At 42.0% G+C, this 18,405-nt stretch overlaps 1 protein-coding gene across 1 annotated transcript in view; it reads right to left on the reverse strand.

Annotated features, from left to right (window-relative positions):
• LOC106571810 (solute carrier family 22 member 16) overlaps positions 1-18,092 on the reverse strand; it is a 66,726-nt gene extending 48,634 nt beyond the window's left edge. Inside the window, exons 1-2 of the mRNA XM_014145277.3 lie at positions 17,933-18,092; positions 12,982-13,464 (exon numbers count right to left, since the gene is read on the reverse strand). Coding sequence (XP_014000752.1) covers positions 12,982-13,464; positions 17,933-18,069 — 620 coding nt within the window. The 5' untranslated portion in view covers positions 18,070-18,092. The remainder of the gene's footprint in view (positions 1-12,981; positions 13,465-17,932) is intronic.
• Positions 18,093-18,405: the final 313 nt, after the last annotated feature.

Raw genomic sequence — 18,405 nt, forward strand, 5'->3', positions numbered from 1 at the left:
GCAATTCGTTCCAGTCATTGGCAGCAGAGAACTGGAAGGAAAGGTGGCCAAAGGAAGAGTTGGCTTTGGCAATGACCAGTGAAATATACCTGCTGGAGCGCATGCTACGGGTGGGTGCTGCTATGGTGAGCTGAGATAAGGTGGGGCTTTACCTAGCAAAGACTTGTAGATGACCTGGAGCCAGTGGGTTAGCGACGAAAATGAAGCGAGGGCCAGTCAACGAGAGCATACAGGTTGCAGTGGTGGGTAGTCTATGGGGCTTTGGTGAGAAAATGGATGGCACTGTGATAGACTACATCCAATTTGCTGAGTAGAATGTTGGAGTATATTTTGTAAATGTTAAGTCAAGGATCAGTAGGATAGTCAGTTTTACGAGGGTATGTTTGGCAGGATGCTTTGTTGCGAAATAGGACTTTCACGCCCTGACCATAGAGAGCCCTCGGGGTTCTCTATGGTGTTTTAGGTCAGGATGTGACTAGGGGGGTTATCTAGTATTTCGTATTTCTATATTTGTTGGTGAGTATGGTTCCCAATTAGAGGCAGCTGTTTATCGTTGTCTCTAATTGGGTATCATACTTAAGTTGTCATTTGTTCCCACCTGCTTTGTGGGATATTGTTTTGTGTGTGTGCATGTTGCACCACGGCTTTCACGTTTCGTTGTTTGTTTATTGTTTTTTTGAAGTTTCACTTTAAATAAAGATGTGGAACTCAACTCACGCTGCACCTTGGTCCGTCCTTTATGAAGATCGTAACAAGGAAGCCGGTTCTAGATGTAATTTTAGATTGGAGATGCTTAATGTGAGTCTGGAAGGAGAGTTTACAGTCTAACCAGACACCTAGGTATTTGGAGTTGTCCACATATTCTAAGTCAGAACCGTTTAGAGTAGTGATGCTAGACGGGTGGGCGAGTGTGGGCAGCGATTGGTTGAGGAGCATGCATTTAGTTTTACTTGCATTTAACCTCTCTAGCATATAATGTCACATAAACCCAAACCACAGCTAAAAGCAGCACTAACCTTTGATGATCTTCATCAGATGACAACCCTAGGACATTATGTTATACAATACATGCATGTTTTGTTCAATCAAGTTCATATTTATATCAAAAAACAGCTTTTTACATTAGCATGTGACTATCATGTGACTAGCATTCCCACCGAACACTGCCGGTGAATTTACTAAATTACTCACGATAAACGTTCACAAAAAACATAACAATTATTTTAAGAATTATAGATACAGAACTCTTCTATGCACTCGATATGTCCGATTTTAAAATAGCTTTTCGGTGAAAACACATTTTGCAATATTCTCAGTAGATAGCCCGGCATCACAGGGCTAGCCATTTAGACACCCAGCAAGTTTAGCACTCACCAAAGTCAGATTTACTATAAGAAAAATGTTATTACCTTTGCTGTCTTCGTCAGAATGCACTCCCAGGACTTCTACTTCAATAACAAATGTTGGTTTGGTTCAAAATAATCCATAGTTATATCCAAACATTTACATTTACATTTAAGTCATTTAGCAGACGCTCTTATCCAGAGCGACTTACAAAATGGTGCATACACCTTATGACATCCAGTGGAACAACCACTTTACAATAGTGCATCTAAATATTTTAAGGGGGGGGGGGGGGGGGTTAGAAGGATTACTTTATCCTATCCTAGGTATTCCTTAAAGAGGTGGGGTTTCAGGTGTCTCCGGAAGGTGGTGATTGACTCCGCTGTCCTGGCGTCGTGAGGGAGCTTGTTCCACCATTGGGGTGCCAGAGCAGCAAACAGTTTTGACTGGGCTGAGCGGGAACTGTGCTTCCTCAGAGGTAGGGGGGCCAGCAGGCCAGTGGTGGATGAACGCAGTGCCCTTGTTTGGGTGTAGGGCCTGATCAGAGCCTGAAGGTATGGAGGTGCCGTTCCCTTCACAGCTCCGTAGGCAATCACCATGGTCTTGTAGCGGATGCGAGCTTCAACTGGAAGCCAGTGGAGAGAGCGGAGGAGCGGGGTGACGTGAGAGAACTTGGGAAGGTTGAACACCAGACGGGCTGCGGCGTTCTGGATGAGTTGTAGGGGTTTAATGGCACAGGCAGGGAGGCCAGCCAACAGCGAGTTGCAGTAATCCAGACGGGAGATGACAAGTGCCTGGATTAGGACCTGCGCCGCTTCCTGTGTGAGGCAGGGTCGTACTCTGCGAATGTTGTGGAGCATGAACCTACAGGATCGGGTCACCGCCTTGATGTTAGTGGAGAACGACAGGGTGTTGTCCAGGATCACGCCAAGGTTCTTAGCACTCTGGGAGGAGGACACAAGGGAGTTGTCAACCGTGATGGCGAGATCATGGAACGGGCAGTCCTTCCCCGGGAGGAAGAGCAGCTCCGTCTTGCCGAGGTTCAGCTTGAGCTGGTGATCCGTCATCCACACTGATATGTCTGACAGACATGCAGAGATGCGATTCGCCGCCTGGTTATCAGAAGGGGGAAAGGAGAAGATTAATTGTGTGTCGTCTGCATAGCAATGATAGGAGAGACCATGTGAGGATATGACAGAGCCAAGTGACTTGGTGTATAGCGAGAATAGGAGAGGGCCTAGAACAGAGCCCTGGGGGACACCAGTGGTGAGAGCGCATGGTGCGGAGACAGATTCTCGCCACGCCACCTGGTAGGAGCGACCTGTCAGGTAGGACGCAATCCAAGCGTGGGCCGCGCCGGAGATGCCCAACTCGGAGAGGGTGGAGAGGAGGATCTGATGGTTCACAGTATCAAAGGCAGCAGATAGGTCTAGAAGTATGAGAGCAGAGGAGAGAGAGTTAGCTTTAGCAGTGCGGAGAGCCTCCGTGACACAGAGAAGAGCAGTCTCAGTTGAATGCCCAGTCTTGAAACCTGACTGATTAGGATCAAGAAGGTCATTCTGAGAGAGATAGCAGGAGAGCTGGCCAAGGACGGCACGTTCAAGAGTTTTGGAGAGAAAAGAAAGAAGGGATACTGGTCTGTAGTTGTTGACATCGGAGGGATCGAGTGTAGGTTTTTAAAACAAACAGCGGCGTTTTGTTCGTGCGTTCAAGACACTATCCGAAAGGGTAAATAAGGGTGACGAGCATGGCGGAATTCGTGACAGAAAATTTCTAAATATTCCATTACCGTACTTCGAAGCATGTCAACCGCTGTTTAAAATCAATTTTTATGCCATTTTTCTCATAAAAAAGCGATAATATTCTGACGGGGAATCTGCGTTTAGGTAAACAGACGAAAGAAAATAAAGCATGGGGTCGACTCGGGCACGCGCCTAAGCCCATAGTACTCTGATCGGCCACTTGCCAAAAGCGATAATGTGTTTCAGCCAGAGGCTGCCTCGATATCGTTCAGCTTTTTCCCGGGCTCTGAGAGCCTATGGGAGCTGTAGGAAGTGTCACGTTAGAGCAAAGATCCTCAGTCTTCAATAAAAAGAGCCAAGATGAAACACAACTTGTCAGACAGGCCACTTCCTGCATGGAATCTTCTCAGGTTTTGGCCTGCCATTTGAGTTCTGTTATACTCACAGACACCATTCAAACAGTTTTAGAAACTTTAGGGTATTTTCTATCCAAAGCCAATAATTATATGCATATTCTAGTTACTGGGCAGGAGTAGTAACCAGATTAAATTGGGTACGTTTTTTATCCGGCCGTGTCAATACTGCCCCCTAGTCCTAACAGGTTTTAAGAGCAGTTGGAGACCACGGAAGGAGTGTTGTATGGCATTGAAGCTCGTCTGGAGGTTTGTTAACACAGTGTCCAAAAGTATACAGAATGGTGTCGTCTGCATAGAGGTGGATCAGAGAATCACCAGAGGCAAGTGCAACATCATTGATGTATACAGAGAACCGAGCATTGATCCCTGTGGTATAGAGACTGCCAGAGGTCTGGAAAACAGGCCCTCCGTTTTGACACACTGAACTCTATCTGAGAAGTAGTTGGTGAACCAGGCGAGGAAGTCATTTGAGAAACCAAGGCTGTTTATTCTGCCGCTAAGAATGCGGTGATTGACAGAGTCGAAAGCCTTGGCCAGGTCGATGAAGAGGGCTGCACAATACTGTCTTTTATCGATGGCGGTTATGATATCGTTTAGGACCTTGAGCGTGGTTGAGGTGCACCCATGACCAGCTTGGAAACCAGATTGCATAGCGGAGAAGGTACGGTGGGATTCGAAATGGTCGGTGATCTGTTGGTTAACTTGGCTTTCAAAGACTTTAGAAAGGCAGGGTAGGATAGATATAGGTCTACAACAGTTTGGGTCTAGAGTGTCTCCCCCTTTGAAGAGGGAGATGACCGCGGCAGCTTTCTAATCTTTAGGGATCTCAGACGATACAAAAGAGAGGTTGAAGAGGCTAGTAATAGGGGTTGCAACAATTGCGGCGGATAATTTAAGAAAGAGGGTCCAGATTGTCTAGGCCAGCTGATTTGTAGGGGTTCAGATTTTGCAGCGCTTTCAGAACATCAGCTATCTGGATTTGTGTGAAGGAGAAATGGGGGAGGCTTGGGCAAGTTGCTGTGGGGGATGCAGAGCTGTTGACCGGGGTAGGGGTAGCCAGGTGAAAGCATGGCCAGCCTTAGAAAAATGCTTATTGAAATTCTCGATTATCGTGGATTTATTGGTGGTGGCAGTGTTTCCTAGCCTCAGTGCAGTGGGCAGCTGGGAGGAGGTGCTCTTATTCTCCATGGACTTTACAGTGTCCGAGAACTTTTTGGAGTTTGTGCTACAGGATGCACATTTGTTTGAAAATGCTAGCCTTTGATTTCCTAACTGCCTGTGTATATTGGTTCCTAACTTCCCTGAAAAGTTGCATATCGCGGGGGCTATTCGATTCTAAAGCAGTATGCCACAGGATGTTTTTGTGCTGGTGAAAGGCAGTCAAGTCTGGAGTGAACCAAGGGCTATATCTGTTCTTAGTTCTACATTTTTTGAATGGGACATGTTTATTTAAGATGGTGAGGAAAGCACTTTTAAAGAATAATCAGGCATCCTCTACTGACGGAATGATGTCAATATCCTTCCAGGATACCTGGGCCAGGTCGATTATAAAGGCCTGCTCGTTGAAGTGTTTTAGGGAGCGTTTGACAGTGATGAGGTGTGGTCGTTTGACCGTGGACCCATTTCGGATGCAAGCAATGAGGCAGTGGTCGCTGAGATCCTGGTTGAAGACAGCAGAGGTGTATTTAGAGGGCAGGTTGGTCAGGATGATATCTATGAGGGTGCCCGTGTTTACATATTTAGAGTTGTACCTGGTAGGTTCCATGATAATTTGTGAGATTGAGGGCATCTAGATTAGATTGTAGGATTTGTGGCTTGCACCAGACCTCCATCCCATCCCTGTATCCCTCTTCCCCTCACTCATCACCGCTCACTACATCTCTATGCTTCTTGTCTGGCAGGGAAAGTTTGTTTATAGTTGAAATTAATGGATTTTGTTGCATTATTTGAGCTTAAAATGTACATTTAAGGGAATTTTATGAGGGAAAACATTTGTTTTGGGAATTTTCGAAGTACTTTCAATATTGTTAATTTCAGCCGGTGCACAATTGGCCCAGCATCGTCCGGGTTAGGGGAGGGTTTGGCCGGTTGGGCTGTCCTTGTCCTATCGCGCTCTAGCGACTCCTTGTGGTGGGCCGGACGCATGCACACTGACTTCGATTACCAGTTGTACAGTGTTTCCTCCAACACATTGGTGCGGCTGGCTTCCTGGTTAATCGAGCAGTTAGAAGAAGCAGTGCTGCTTGGCAGGGTCGTGAAAAATTATTGTATGTAGTTTCTTGCAATAGGCCTCTGTGACTTAAAATAATATTTCTCTCAAAATGTTGATTCCTAAAAGATGTCCGGTAATTTGGTTGATTCCATCAGATTTGTCTAAAATCCTAAATGAATCAGGAATGAGCAGAGTCAGGTATACCATAAGGACCCCTTATTCATATCCTCATTACATGTAATGCAACAACATTCCTCATGGTCTGTCAAGTTCTCTACTTTTGATAGATTTAAACAAACAATATTGGAATCACCATGGTCACAACCATAAACTGTCAACTATCTGCCTGATAAATAGAATATTAATTTTTGTTCAAGTATGTTAGGTTTTAGAGTCCTGAAGCAACTGAAGAAAAACTGAATTGCTACTGTGTATATCATTTGAATAAAGAAGAAAAATGCAAGTTTTGTAAACTCCATAAAACATCAACTGTCAGAGCACTGAAAGATCTGATTGCATGGTTATGTTTTTATTAGGGATTTTCAAATGAATAATTGTCTATATTTTATAAGTGTTTCTATTGAACTTTTATATTTAGAGGCAAAAATATGTCTGTTTTGAGTATCTATTATCAACTCTGTCAGTGGCTTGTCAACTATGTAACTGATGGCTTGGTTCCAAACTTCTTCCATTTAAGAATGATGGAGGCCACTGTGTTCTTGGGGACCTTCAATGCTGCAGAAATGTTTTGGCACCCTTCCCCAGATCTGTGCCTCAACACAATCCTGTCTTGGAGTTTAACAGACAATTCCTTCGACCTCATGACTTGTTTTTTGCTCTGAGATTCACTGTCTTCTGTGTGACCTTATATCGACTTGTGTGTGCCTTTCCAAATAATGTCCAATCAATAGAATTTACCACAGGTGGACTCCAATCAAGTTGTAGAACCATCTCAAGGATAATCAATGGAAACAGGATGCATCTGAGCTCAATTTCAAGTCTCATAGCAAAGGGTCTGAATACTTATACGTTTTTTTATTAATTCATACATTTCTAAACATTTCTAAAAAATGGTTTTCGCTTTGTCATTATGGGGTATTGTGTGTAGATTTCTGAGGAAAGTATTTATTTAATCCATTTTAGAATAAGGCTGTAAAGTAACAAAATGTGGAAAAGGTCAAGGGATTTGAATACTTTCCGAAGGCACTGTATGCTTAAATAATTGAAGTATTTGCTGTGCTAGACCTAATGGATAATGTTTGCTTTATAAATGTTGTTTTATGTTCTAAATCTAGAAAAACGTAAAAATGCTAACGAAATTAGCCCTGGAGCATTTAATAGTGCTATAAAACAAAACAAAATAGGTTTGGAGATTTGTATTACATATAATGTTAGAATTAAACAATCAAGTCCAATAAACACTTGTTTCACAATAATTGTAAAAATGAAATGCCTTTTATGGTGTCTGACAGAGTTTACATAAATCCAGTTAGTTGCATTTATTATGTTTTTTTTTTTACAAAATTAGGTTGTTCCTTTACATGGTGTGACAGCTGATACTTTGATCTATCAAGATATATATTTCAAATTGTGTCAATATTAAGACAAATATATAGCTAAAAAACAGCAACATTTTCTCTCTGCTTCAAAGCAAAATGTATAAAATAGCATGAGATTAGCTATAAAACTACACACTTTTCTCTCTGCCCCATGGCAAAAGGGGGGGCTTTGCACAGACCTCATGGGGGGCCCGCGAAACTACACTACGCCACTGATAGCGTACCCTTCTTCTGCATTACACAGACCGTCCGACCAAGTGACCGACCGTTGTATCTTACATGCTGACCACACTGTTTGCGTTACGTGCTCGAGCGTTGCAAAATAAATGTTATTCAATAATTTCATCCAAACTGCACACGCGCGTCAAAGAGTGTCTGCGAAGCCAGGTGCTAAAATAGAACTTTGCTCTAAAATAGAACTTGGTTCTATTTTTGATGCTTGACGCGCTGCAAGTCCCACTTCTCCCATCTCCTCAGTGGCTTTTAGTAGCATATACCCTCGTGGGTGATTGAAAGATGAACTGAGGTCCACACTCCAGACCAGTTGGTGGTGGTAATGTACCTTAAAGTTGGTTGCCAAGCGCAATATAAAATCCAAAGAAGAAGACTGAAGGAGGGGAGATTACTAGAAACTAACAAGGTTTACCCTTTTATCTGTGGATTAATTGTCAGAGTAAAGGACAATTAATCCACAGATGCATTTCAGGTAAAATAACAACCCAATGTTCATATCCCAGGACAAATCAGCTAGCAACAGCAAGCAAGCTAGCTAAATTGCCTTGAATGTTTCCTTGAAATTGCCTTGAATATACACCTGTTCTGAAAGGCCCCAGAGTCTGCAACACCACTAAGCAAGAGGCACCACCAAGCAAGTGGCACCATGAAGACCAAGGAGCTCTCCAAACAGGTCAGGGACAGGTCAGAGCACCATTAAATCTATTATTAAAAAATGCTAAGAATATGGCACCACAACAAACCTGCCAAGAGAGGGCCGCCCACCAAAACTCATGGACCAGGCAAGGAGGGCATTAATCAGAGAGGCAACAAAGAGACCAAAGATAAAATAGGTTTGGAGATTTGTATTACATATAATGTTAGAATTAAACAATCAAGGCCAATAAACACTTGTTTCACAATAATTGTAAAAACAATCAAGGCCAATAAACACTTGTTTCACAATAATTGTAAAAAAAGCTCCAAGGTGGAGATTGGAGTATCTGTCCATAGGACCACTTTAAGCCGTACACTCCACATGTGGGAGACTCCCCAAACATATGGAAAAAAAGTACTCTGGTCAGATGAGACTAAAATTGTGCTTTCTGACCATCAAGGAAAACGCTATGTCTGGCGCAAACCAAACACCTCTCATCACCCCGAGAATACCATCCCCACAGTGAAGCATGGTGGTGGAAGCATCATGCTGTGGGGATGTTTTTCATCAGCAGGGACTGGGAAACTGGTCAGAATGGAAGGAATGATGGATGGTGCGAAATACCGGGAAATTCTTGAGGGAAACCTGTTTCAGTCTTCCAGAGATTTGAGACTGGGAGGAGGTTCACCTTCCAGCAAGACAATGAACCTAAGCATACTGCTAAAGCAACACTCAAGTGGTTTAAGGGGAAACATGTAAATGTCTTGGAATGGCCTAGTCAAAGCCCAGACCTCAATCCAACTGAGAATCTGTGGTATGACTTAAAGATTGCTGTACACCAGCGGAACCCATCCAACATGAAGGAGCTGGAGCAGTTTTGCATTGAAGAATGGGCAAATATTCCAGTGGCTAGATGTGCCAAGCTTATAGAGACATACCTCAAGAGACTTGCAGCTGTAATTGCTGCAAAAGGTGGCTCTACAAAGTACTGCCTTTGGGGGGGTGAATAGTTATGCACGCTCAAGTTGTCTGTTTCTTTTCTTATTTCTTGTTTGTTTCACAATATAAAATATTTTGCATCTTCAAAGTGGTAGGCATGTTGTGTAAATCAAATGATACAACCCCCCCAAAAGTCTATTTTAATTCCAGGTTGTAAGGCAACAAAATAGGAAAAATGCCAAGGGGGTGAATACTTTCGCAAACCACTGTATGTCCAGTAATATGTTATTAACATATCATACTGTATGTGTCACAAAAATGTTGAATTTCCTCACTACACGCAAATACAAGTATTTCTGCATCTCACTGGTAGAAACGGGCCAGCTACATTGCTTGGTTGTAAACAAATCACAATATCCAGAATTCATAGCTAATTCATGAGGTGGAGGACCGCCCTGTGGATGTGTGAGCTCTTCTTGGAAAGAGGAATCATCAGAAGCAGCCATTGTGGCTATTCATTTATCTATAGACAGTGCACGGTACTATAGCTCCTGTTAACGTGTAAACTAGTACGGCCCCGTTTTGAAAAGCCTTTGAGGGTGGGAACAAGGAAGTATGGCTCCCATTAGGCTGTTGTCTTTACAAAGCCAGAGAAAATGAGTCAACCTACACTGAACAAAAATATAAATGCAACATGCAACAATTTCAAAGATTTTATGGAGTTACAGTTCCAATGAGGAAATCTGTCAATTTAAATAAATTCCTTATGACCTAATCTATGGATTTCACATAACTGGGAATACAGATATAAATCTGTTGGTCACAGAGACCTTTAAAAAAAGGTAGGGGAGTTGGTCAGAAAACCAGTCAGAATCTTCGCATAGAGTTGTGGAATGTTGTTCCACTCCTCTTCAATAGCTGTGTGAAGTTGCTGGATATTGGAACACGCTGTCGTACACATCGATCCAGAGGATCCAAAGCATGCTCAATGGGTGACTGTCTGGTGAGTACGCAGGCCATGGAAGAACGGGGACATTTTCAGCTTCCAGGAACTGCGTACAGATCCTTGCAACATGGAGCCGTGCATTTCCATGCTGAAACATGAGGTGATTGTGGCAGATGAATGCCATGGCAATGGGCCTCAGGATCTTGACATGGTATTTCTGTGTTTATTTCTGTGTTTCATATTGCCATCGATAAAATACAATTTTGTTCGTTGTCCGTAGCTTATGCCTGCCCATACCATAACCCAACCGCCACTATGGGGCACTCTGTTCACAACGTTGAAATCAGCAAACCGCTCACCCACACGACGCCACACACACTGTCTGCCATCTGCCCAGTACAGTTGAAACTGCAATTCATCTGTGAAGAGCACACTTCTCCAGCGTGCCAGTGTCCATCGAAGGTGAGCATTTGCCCGCTGAAGTAGGTACACCGAACTGCAGTCAGGTCAAGAGCCTGGTGAGAACGATGAGCATGCAGATGAGCTTCCCTAAGACGTTTTCTGATAGTTTGTGCAGAAATTATTTGGTTGTGCAAACCTACAATTTCATCAGCTGTCTCAGACCATCTCACAGGTGAAGAAGACAGATGTGGAGGTCCTGGGCTGGTGTGGTTACACATGGTTTGGGGTTGTGAGGCTGGTTGGACGTACTGTCAAATTCTCTAAAATGATGTTGGAGACGGCTTATGGTAGAGAAGGAACATTGAATTATCTGGCAACAGCTCTGGTGGACATTCCTACAGTCAGCATGCCAATTGCATGCTTCATCAAAACTTGAGACATCTGTGTCATTGTGTTTGTGACAAAACTGCACATTTTAGAGTGGCCTTTTATTGATCCCAGCACAAGGTGCAACTGTGTAATTATGATGCTGTTTAATCATCTTCTTGATATGCCACACCTGCTCACTAACAGGGACGTAAACAAATTTGTGCACCAAATTATTTGAGAGAAATTAGCTTTTTAGTGCATATGGACAATTTCTGGGAACTTTTATTTAACGCATGAAACACTTTACATGTTGCGTTTTATATTTTTGTTCAGTGTAGATATCCTGCAATGTTCTGGCAGATAGGAATAACGTTGAGACAAGTCCAATGGCTCTGCTGAACAAGGACAACTATATCTACTCGCATGATCGTGCAATCGGCGAAACACAAAGGCCACAATAATTGCTACAAAACATGACTCCATAAATGTTTTGAACAGCAGGCTCAATCAACCAATGAAAAAAACACAGCTATTGGGCATAAAAATGTTTGAAACACTTTCTCATCACTCATAATGATTAGGGAGACTGGAAAACCACCCCAAATAGTGTCTAGCGGTGAAGTTTCACTTTAAGCTGTATGTATTTGTATTTATCACGTTTAGGGAAGTTCACGACAGTGTCAAAGTTTATTACTAGAACAGGAGGCCGGCAAAACAACAGGTTAAGGGCAAGAGGAGGTCAGTAATCCTGATCAGAGTCCAAAAGGTACAGAACAACAGGCACTCTCAGGGTCAGGACAGGCAGAGTTCAATAATCTAGTGTGGTATGACAAGGTACAGAACGGCAGGCAGGCTTAGGCTTAGGGTCAGGGCAGGCAGAATGGTCAAAACTTGGAAAACTAGAAACAGACAGGAGCAAGGGGAAAACTGCTGGTAGGCTTGACGAACAAAACAAACTGTCAACAGACAAACAGAGAGCACAGGTATAAATACACTGGAGATAATGGAGAAGATGGGAGACACCTGGAGGGGGTGGAGACAAGCACAAAGACAGGTGAAACAGATCAGGGTGTGACAGTATTTACATTAGGCTATAGCCTACAAATTGCTATGCCACGTAGTTGTAGGCCTATTTGGCTATAGGCCTACTGCAAATTATTATTGTTTGTTCCTGAACTTGTTCCTCCAGCTATCCTTCAGTTCCAAAAGTTGGTTCAACTTCTTTAACATCGTTGCATGACCCTGGCGCTGTCCTTTCAGTACCACGAAGGGTGCGTCAATTGTTTAAAATGACATGTCATTAAGATCTGTTGCCTACGCCCAGTAGTCCTATTCATCACTTATTATTATTATTATTATAAATAGAAGATGATCACTTCTCACAATGGTGCTCATTTAGTAAAGTTAAATCAAAGCAGAATCAATGTCTCGCAAGATCACATAATGATTAATTCGCATTTACATAACAGATTCAAATATAATACCATAGCAGAGTAGGCCAATTACATTACTGTTACACCAAAAACACCTACTCATTTCTAATGAGATTTTAGGATGTCTAGCTGAAGCTGAATAGACTCAACAGAGTGTGCCACTAGGCTGGATATATGCGTTGATTGAAACAAAATACAAGAAACGCTAATAGTCTGTTAACACCATCTTCTCTAATTCTCTCACGAAACAGTAATTAAAAAAATCCATATTCCCATGAAACTACTGAGATCAATCAAATGATTGGTACGGAAATGCAATTTGGACATTTCACCGGTAAAACGTGAAGAATTATCATTCACGATTGACAGTGATGATGGCCTATTTTGAAATTTGGTATCCTATCCTAACTTGGTGTTTGAGGGTATTAAAAATGTACATTTGTCTTGAGACAATATGTGTGGGCATAGGCAGACGTTGCAATTGGTATGTATATGTTATAATGATAGGCTATGCAATTGGCCACGTCCGTCGGTACAAACTTTGATTGAGGAAATTATGATGTAATTTACGTATTTCTTCTCCTCTCCCTCACATAAAACAAATTGCTCTACACCACTGATGATGACGTCCATGTTTTGTCATCGACACCCTTCCAGTTATCAAGGTTCTCCAGGGCACAGGGACACCGCAGGGGACAGACATGATCCCCATATTTGGGATTAAGTATGTGGGGAGAGCTACTCTTACCTATCAGCGATGTCCCCGAACACCAGTGCTCCGACCAGCACCCCCATCATAAACGTGGGCTGACACAGCTTGGCCAGCCATTCCCTGTCACACACCAGGTCCCAGTCCGTCACGATGCTCTGATACACCTCACTGTGGTCGTACACGTAATGGTAGTTCTCGTCACACTTTTCCGTCGTCCTGTTGACGACCTGCTCGTAGGTAAAGTCTGTGGGGTTCATCCGCTGAGCGCGCTGGCAGGTGCTAAGCTCCCACTGTTGGCCCACAGCCGTTCGGACCACCATGGGCCCGTTCGCCGGTTTGAAGAATGGTAGCACCTCCTCCAGGGAAGCACCAGTGTGGTTCCCATACAGGACGTCAGTGATGTTACCTGGCGGAGCACAGACAAAGTTTGGCCTCTCCACGAGGAACACGGAGGCCAGGTAGTGGATTCCGCAGGCTATGGCCTGGAAGACAGCAGCAAAGTACAGACATGCCTGGAACCTAGGAGGCAGAGAGAAGGATGAGAGGGAGAGTAGAATCTAGGGGTTCAATAAAAGGATAAGTTGCATTGTAAAACTTTGCCCTGTAAATGTACAGCATTATACTGGCAGCACAGTTGCCAGTTAAATACTGTAATTTAGCTTTACATTAGGGATGCTTAACCCTAAGAAGGGTTTTCAGGGCATAGCTTGTGTACTACAAGTGTGAACTACAATTCCGAGGCTGTTTTAACGTTTATAAATGTCAATAATCATCACTTTCGAAACATATGCTTATATACCTTTATCTTTCATATCAGCGAGAAAGAATTGTTCAAATATTTTTTTTTTATCAAATCAAATATACACTTAATTTAAAAAAAGGTACATTTACTACTTTCCTTTATAGAGTTTGGTTTAGTGTTCCCACACGGGCCATATCTCCATGTTACAGTGCTTGTTTACAGAAGACAGATAGAGGACATAGGCAGCCACCTGTGCTAATTAGCTATCTAGCATGCTCCGAACACCTGTGTATAAGCGTAACTGGGGAGGAAATGTAGGACCAGTACGGGATTTTTTTTTTTAATGAAATGTATGCATTCACTACTTTAAGTCGCTCTGGATAAGAGCGTCTGCTAAATGACTAAAATGTAAAATGTAAATGTGTAGTTTGTCAACTGGAGGCACACAGTGTATGGATCTGTGCAAAACCCCTACATTGTTATTTCTCCCTGACATAAGAGATATGTTCCTTATGTTTTCACGCAAGCAAAGTGTTTTAACACTCAGAGGCTCGTAACAAAACTCCCCTGGCCAGAACATACTATGGTCAATAGGCGCTACCTCATGATGCCATCTATTTTGTAAACCGTATTCTGGCTTTTTTTATGGCGGTTTTGGAGCAGTGGCTTCTTCCTTGCTGAGCGGCCTTTCAGGTTATGTCGATATAGGACTCGTTTTACTGCAGATATAGATATTTTGTAACTGTTTCCTCCAGCATCTTCACAAGGTCCTTTGCTGTCAATCCCAGAACAACAGCAAATGACCGTGTGAAGATGCTGGAGGAAACAGGTACAAAAATATCTATATCCACAGTAAAACGAGTCCTATATCGACATAACCTGAAAGGCCGTTCAGCAAGAAAGAAGCCACTGCTCCAAAACAACCATAAAAAAGCCAGACTACGGTTTGCAACTGCACATGGGGACAAAGATCGTACTTTTTTGGAGAAATGTCCTCTGGTCTGATAAAACAAAAACAGAACTGTTTGGCCATAATGACCATTGTTATGTTTGGAGGAGAAAAAGGGAGGCTTGCAAGCCGAATAACACCATCCAAACCGTGAAGCACGGGGATGGCAGCATCTTGTTGTGGGGGTGCTTTGCTGCAGGAGGGACTGATGCACTTCACAAAATAGATGGCATCATGAGGTAGGAAAATTATGTGCATATATTGAAGCAACATCTCAAGACGTCAGTCAGGAAGTTAAAGCTTGGTTGCAAATGGGTCTTCCAAATGGACAATGACCCCAAGCAAAAGTTGTGGCAAAATGGCTTAAGGACAACAAAGTCAAGGTATTGGAGTGGCCATCACAAAGCCCTGACCTCAATCCTATAGGAAATGTGCGGGCAGAACTGAAAAGCGTGTGCGAGCAAGGAGGCCTACAAACCTTACTCAGTCACACCAGATATGTCAGGAGGAATGGGACAAAATTCACCCAACTTATTGTGGGTAGCTTGTGGAAGGCTACCCAAAAAGTTTGGCCCAATTAAACAATTTAAAGGCAATGCTACCAAATACTAATTGAGTGAATGTAAACTTCTGACCCACTGGGAATGTGATGAAAGGATTAAAAGCTGAAATATATAATTCTCTCTACTATTATTCTGACATTTCACATTCTTAAAATAAAGTGGTGATCCTAACTGACCTAAGACACAGGGAATTTTTACCAGGATTAAGTGTCAGAAATGGTGAAAAACGGAGTTTAAATGTATTTGGCTAAGGTGTATGTAAACTTCCGACTTCAACTGTATATGTATATATATATTATATGAATATTTGGTCTTTAATATAACCTGTACATTTAGTGACCTTAAAGATACACTATGCAGAAATCGCTCAGCCATTTCCTGGTTGCCAAAATTCTATTAGTTCACCTAAGTTTAGTTTATGTGACAAAACAAGCAAGTATAGTGTAGAGAATTATTGTACCATTGTCACGTCCTGACCAGCAGAGGGAGGTATTGTATCAGTTGTGGTCAGGATGTGACAGGTTGTTTGTATGTTAAGGGTTTGTGTTGGGGATGGGACTCCCAATTGAAGGCAGGTGTGTTGAGTTGCCTTTGATTGGGAGTCCTATATAGAAGGGTGTGTTTTTCTTTGGGATTGTGGGTAGTTGTTTGTGTGCACTGTGTTTGTGTGCACTGTGTTTGTTTTAGCCTGCCACACTGTTGCGAGTATTGTTTTTTTTTGGTTTTCCAGTGGATACTTTACTTGTTTTTTTTATCAATAAACATGAGTATCCACATTCCCGCTGCGCCTTGGTCTTCTCTCCACTACGAATCTTGTGACAACCATCTAAACCACTGTGAAATATATTTTCCATAATCAAAAATATTGTATTTTCAGCTATTTGAAGCTGGTGTACAAAACTGAAAGTAAACAAAAACTAAACATAAAAACGGGAAGCATAGCAATAGCACACATAGAACAGATCTACCGCTTCTTAGACTTGCTTTCAATAAGAATGACAGATCTATAACTACCATTTCAATGTGAATTTGGTCAGGTCTCCCAAAAGTTACATATTGCAGCTTTAATAAAATCTTCCTACCACATATCAGTTAAATTGGTACAGCACTCTCACTCACCGGTGCAACAAATGTAGCCTCTTACAAGGCACGACACAAAATGTGTTAATGAGCCAGAAACAGCAATACCATACACCCACTAGTGGTCAAAAGGTTTTTGGTGCTCCAAAAATACAGTAGTGTACTGTATTCTGGGGGATGTAATTATAGTACCATTTGAAATACAGTACTTATTTACAGTAATGTACTGTTAAACCAACATTTTACTGGAATGTATGGTATAATTGACCAGTTACTCTGAAATCACCCAGAGTGCGTTGCAATTTACGGCAATCTACTGTAAATAATTTATAAGGTACATAGCTGTTAGTTTTATTGTATAATACTCTAAAAACAAAGAAGAGCATCATTACAACACGGTTTCAAGACATATTGTGTGCCTGTGTGTGTGGGGTGGGTGTTGGGAGAGAGAGACAAAGAGAAAGATGGAGATTTGAGTTAAAATTGGGATTGGGTACAATCCTAGATCTATGATAGGGACAAACCTATTTGGGGTAAGGGGGTTCATGGGCGCTTAAACACACAACGGGCCAGAGAGCATCCAATAGAGAGAAGTCAGCAGCTGCTGAAAGTATTCTTCCATTTCACTGCCCTTTCAAGAAGATATCTGACACTGCTCTTGCTAGTGTCAATGCTCTTTATTAAGCTTTAGGTATATTTTATTACGCTTTAGGTAGCCGATACGTAAAGCTTAACAAAGAGCAGTGATACTAGCAAGAGCAGTGTGAGGGTTTCTTCTTTTTTCTCATCTTGTTTAATTGTTGCCATGCACCTGCAACAAAGATAGCTCAGATGTGCAAGTGCCTTTTGAAGAAGAAATTTACTAAAATAGTCTGCTTCATGCGTTTCACCCGGCATGATGTTGGTGCCTGGAACTGAACATTTTCATCTACAGTAGGCATAAGCTATTACTGTAAAGCAATACAGTACGTTAAAGTCATTTTTACAGGAGGCTTTCAATTTCAGTTAATAACAATATTTTTCTGCATTTTACCCATAATTCCATGCAATATACAGCAATAATTCTGTAAAACACATTTAATTTATTTTACCACGCATTCTACAGTGTTTTCTTGTTGAAATTACAGAAAAGTCTTAATGTGCATCAAAGGAATGAAACCGTTACTATCCAACATAATTGATACATGCGTTCTTATAAAGTAGCCTAACAAAAAAAATATTCTTCATATGCAAAAAATCCAAACATTAACTATAGAGTAGGTGTACATTAAGTGTTATGGTTGCATAGTGAGAATGAAAAAAATATATATTCTAAGAGAATGTTTATACAATTTTAACGCGTCAATGATGCAATGCACTACACATCCGTGTCTCTAAAAGCAAGTTCATACCAACTTGAAGAAGGAAGAAAGCTGCTGTATTTTGTTTGCAGAGAGAAAGAAACATCTACTTTAAGGGCTGCCATATTTAGGGCTACTATGTAAGCTAACCATAAATATAACCATAATCCCCATAGAGCTATTTAAAAAACGGTATACGGTCATCATATTCACATGGAGGGTGGTCGAGTGAAAAGGACATAGTCTTACAGTTTGTAATAGCAGGGATATACTGATTCAATGCAATAAACATGTATTGTTCCGGGTAACCTACCTTTTGAAGTGTCCAAACTCATCGAATATACGCTCCACGCTCATAACTCGTTGACAGGTCTGACTCGCCACTGACAATTTGTAAATGTTGGCTTTCACTGGAATACCGAGTAGGAGGGGCGCGCGAATAGGCGACATTTCCACTCAGTGCGGCTAACAGGAAACATTTTTTTCGCTACTATGGTCAAGAGTGTTGCCAAGGGTGAATTTGACAGCCCCGTAGGCTGGGATTGTTTGTTATTTTTTTCTCCAGGATATTTTTTTTATTTTTTATATCACTGCTATATGGATAAACGTTACACATTTGGCCTAGCCATGATGTTGTCCTTTGATCAGTCGGATAAGCACTTAGGCCTAACAACTCATCAATTCACTTGTTTCGGAGACCCATTGATTCATCATTCTAGCACTCCAAAATAATACAGTGGCCTTCTGTTTTCTTTGATGATAGACATCACATTCACTAAATTAATT

Source organism: Salmo salar, chromosome 15 (genome assembly GCF_965601325.2).
Source record: "Salmo salar chromosome 15, fSalSal1, whole genome shotgun sequence".
Lineage (NCBI taxonomy): Eukaryota > Metazoa > Chordata > Actinopteri > Salmoniformes > Salmonidae > Salmo > Salmo salar.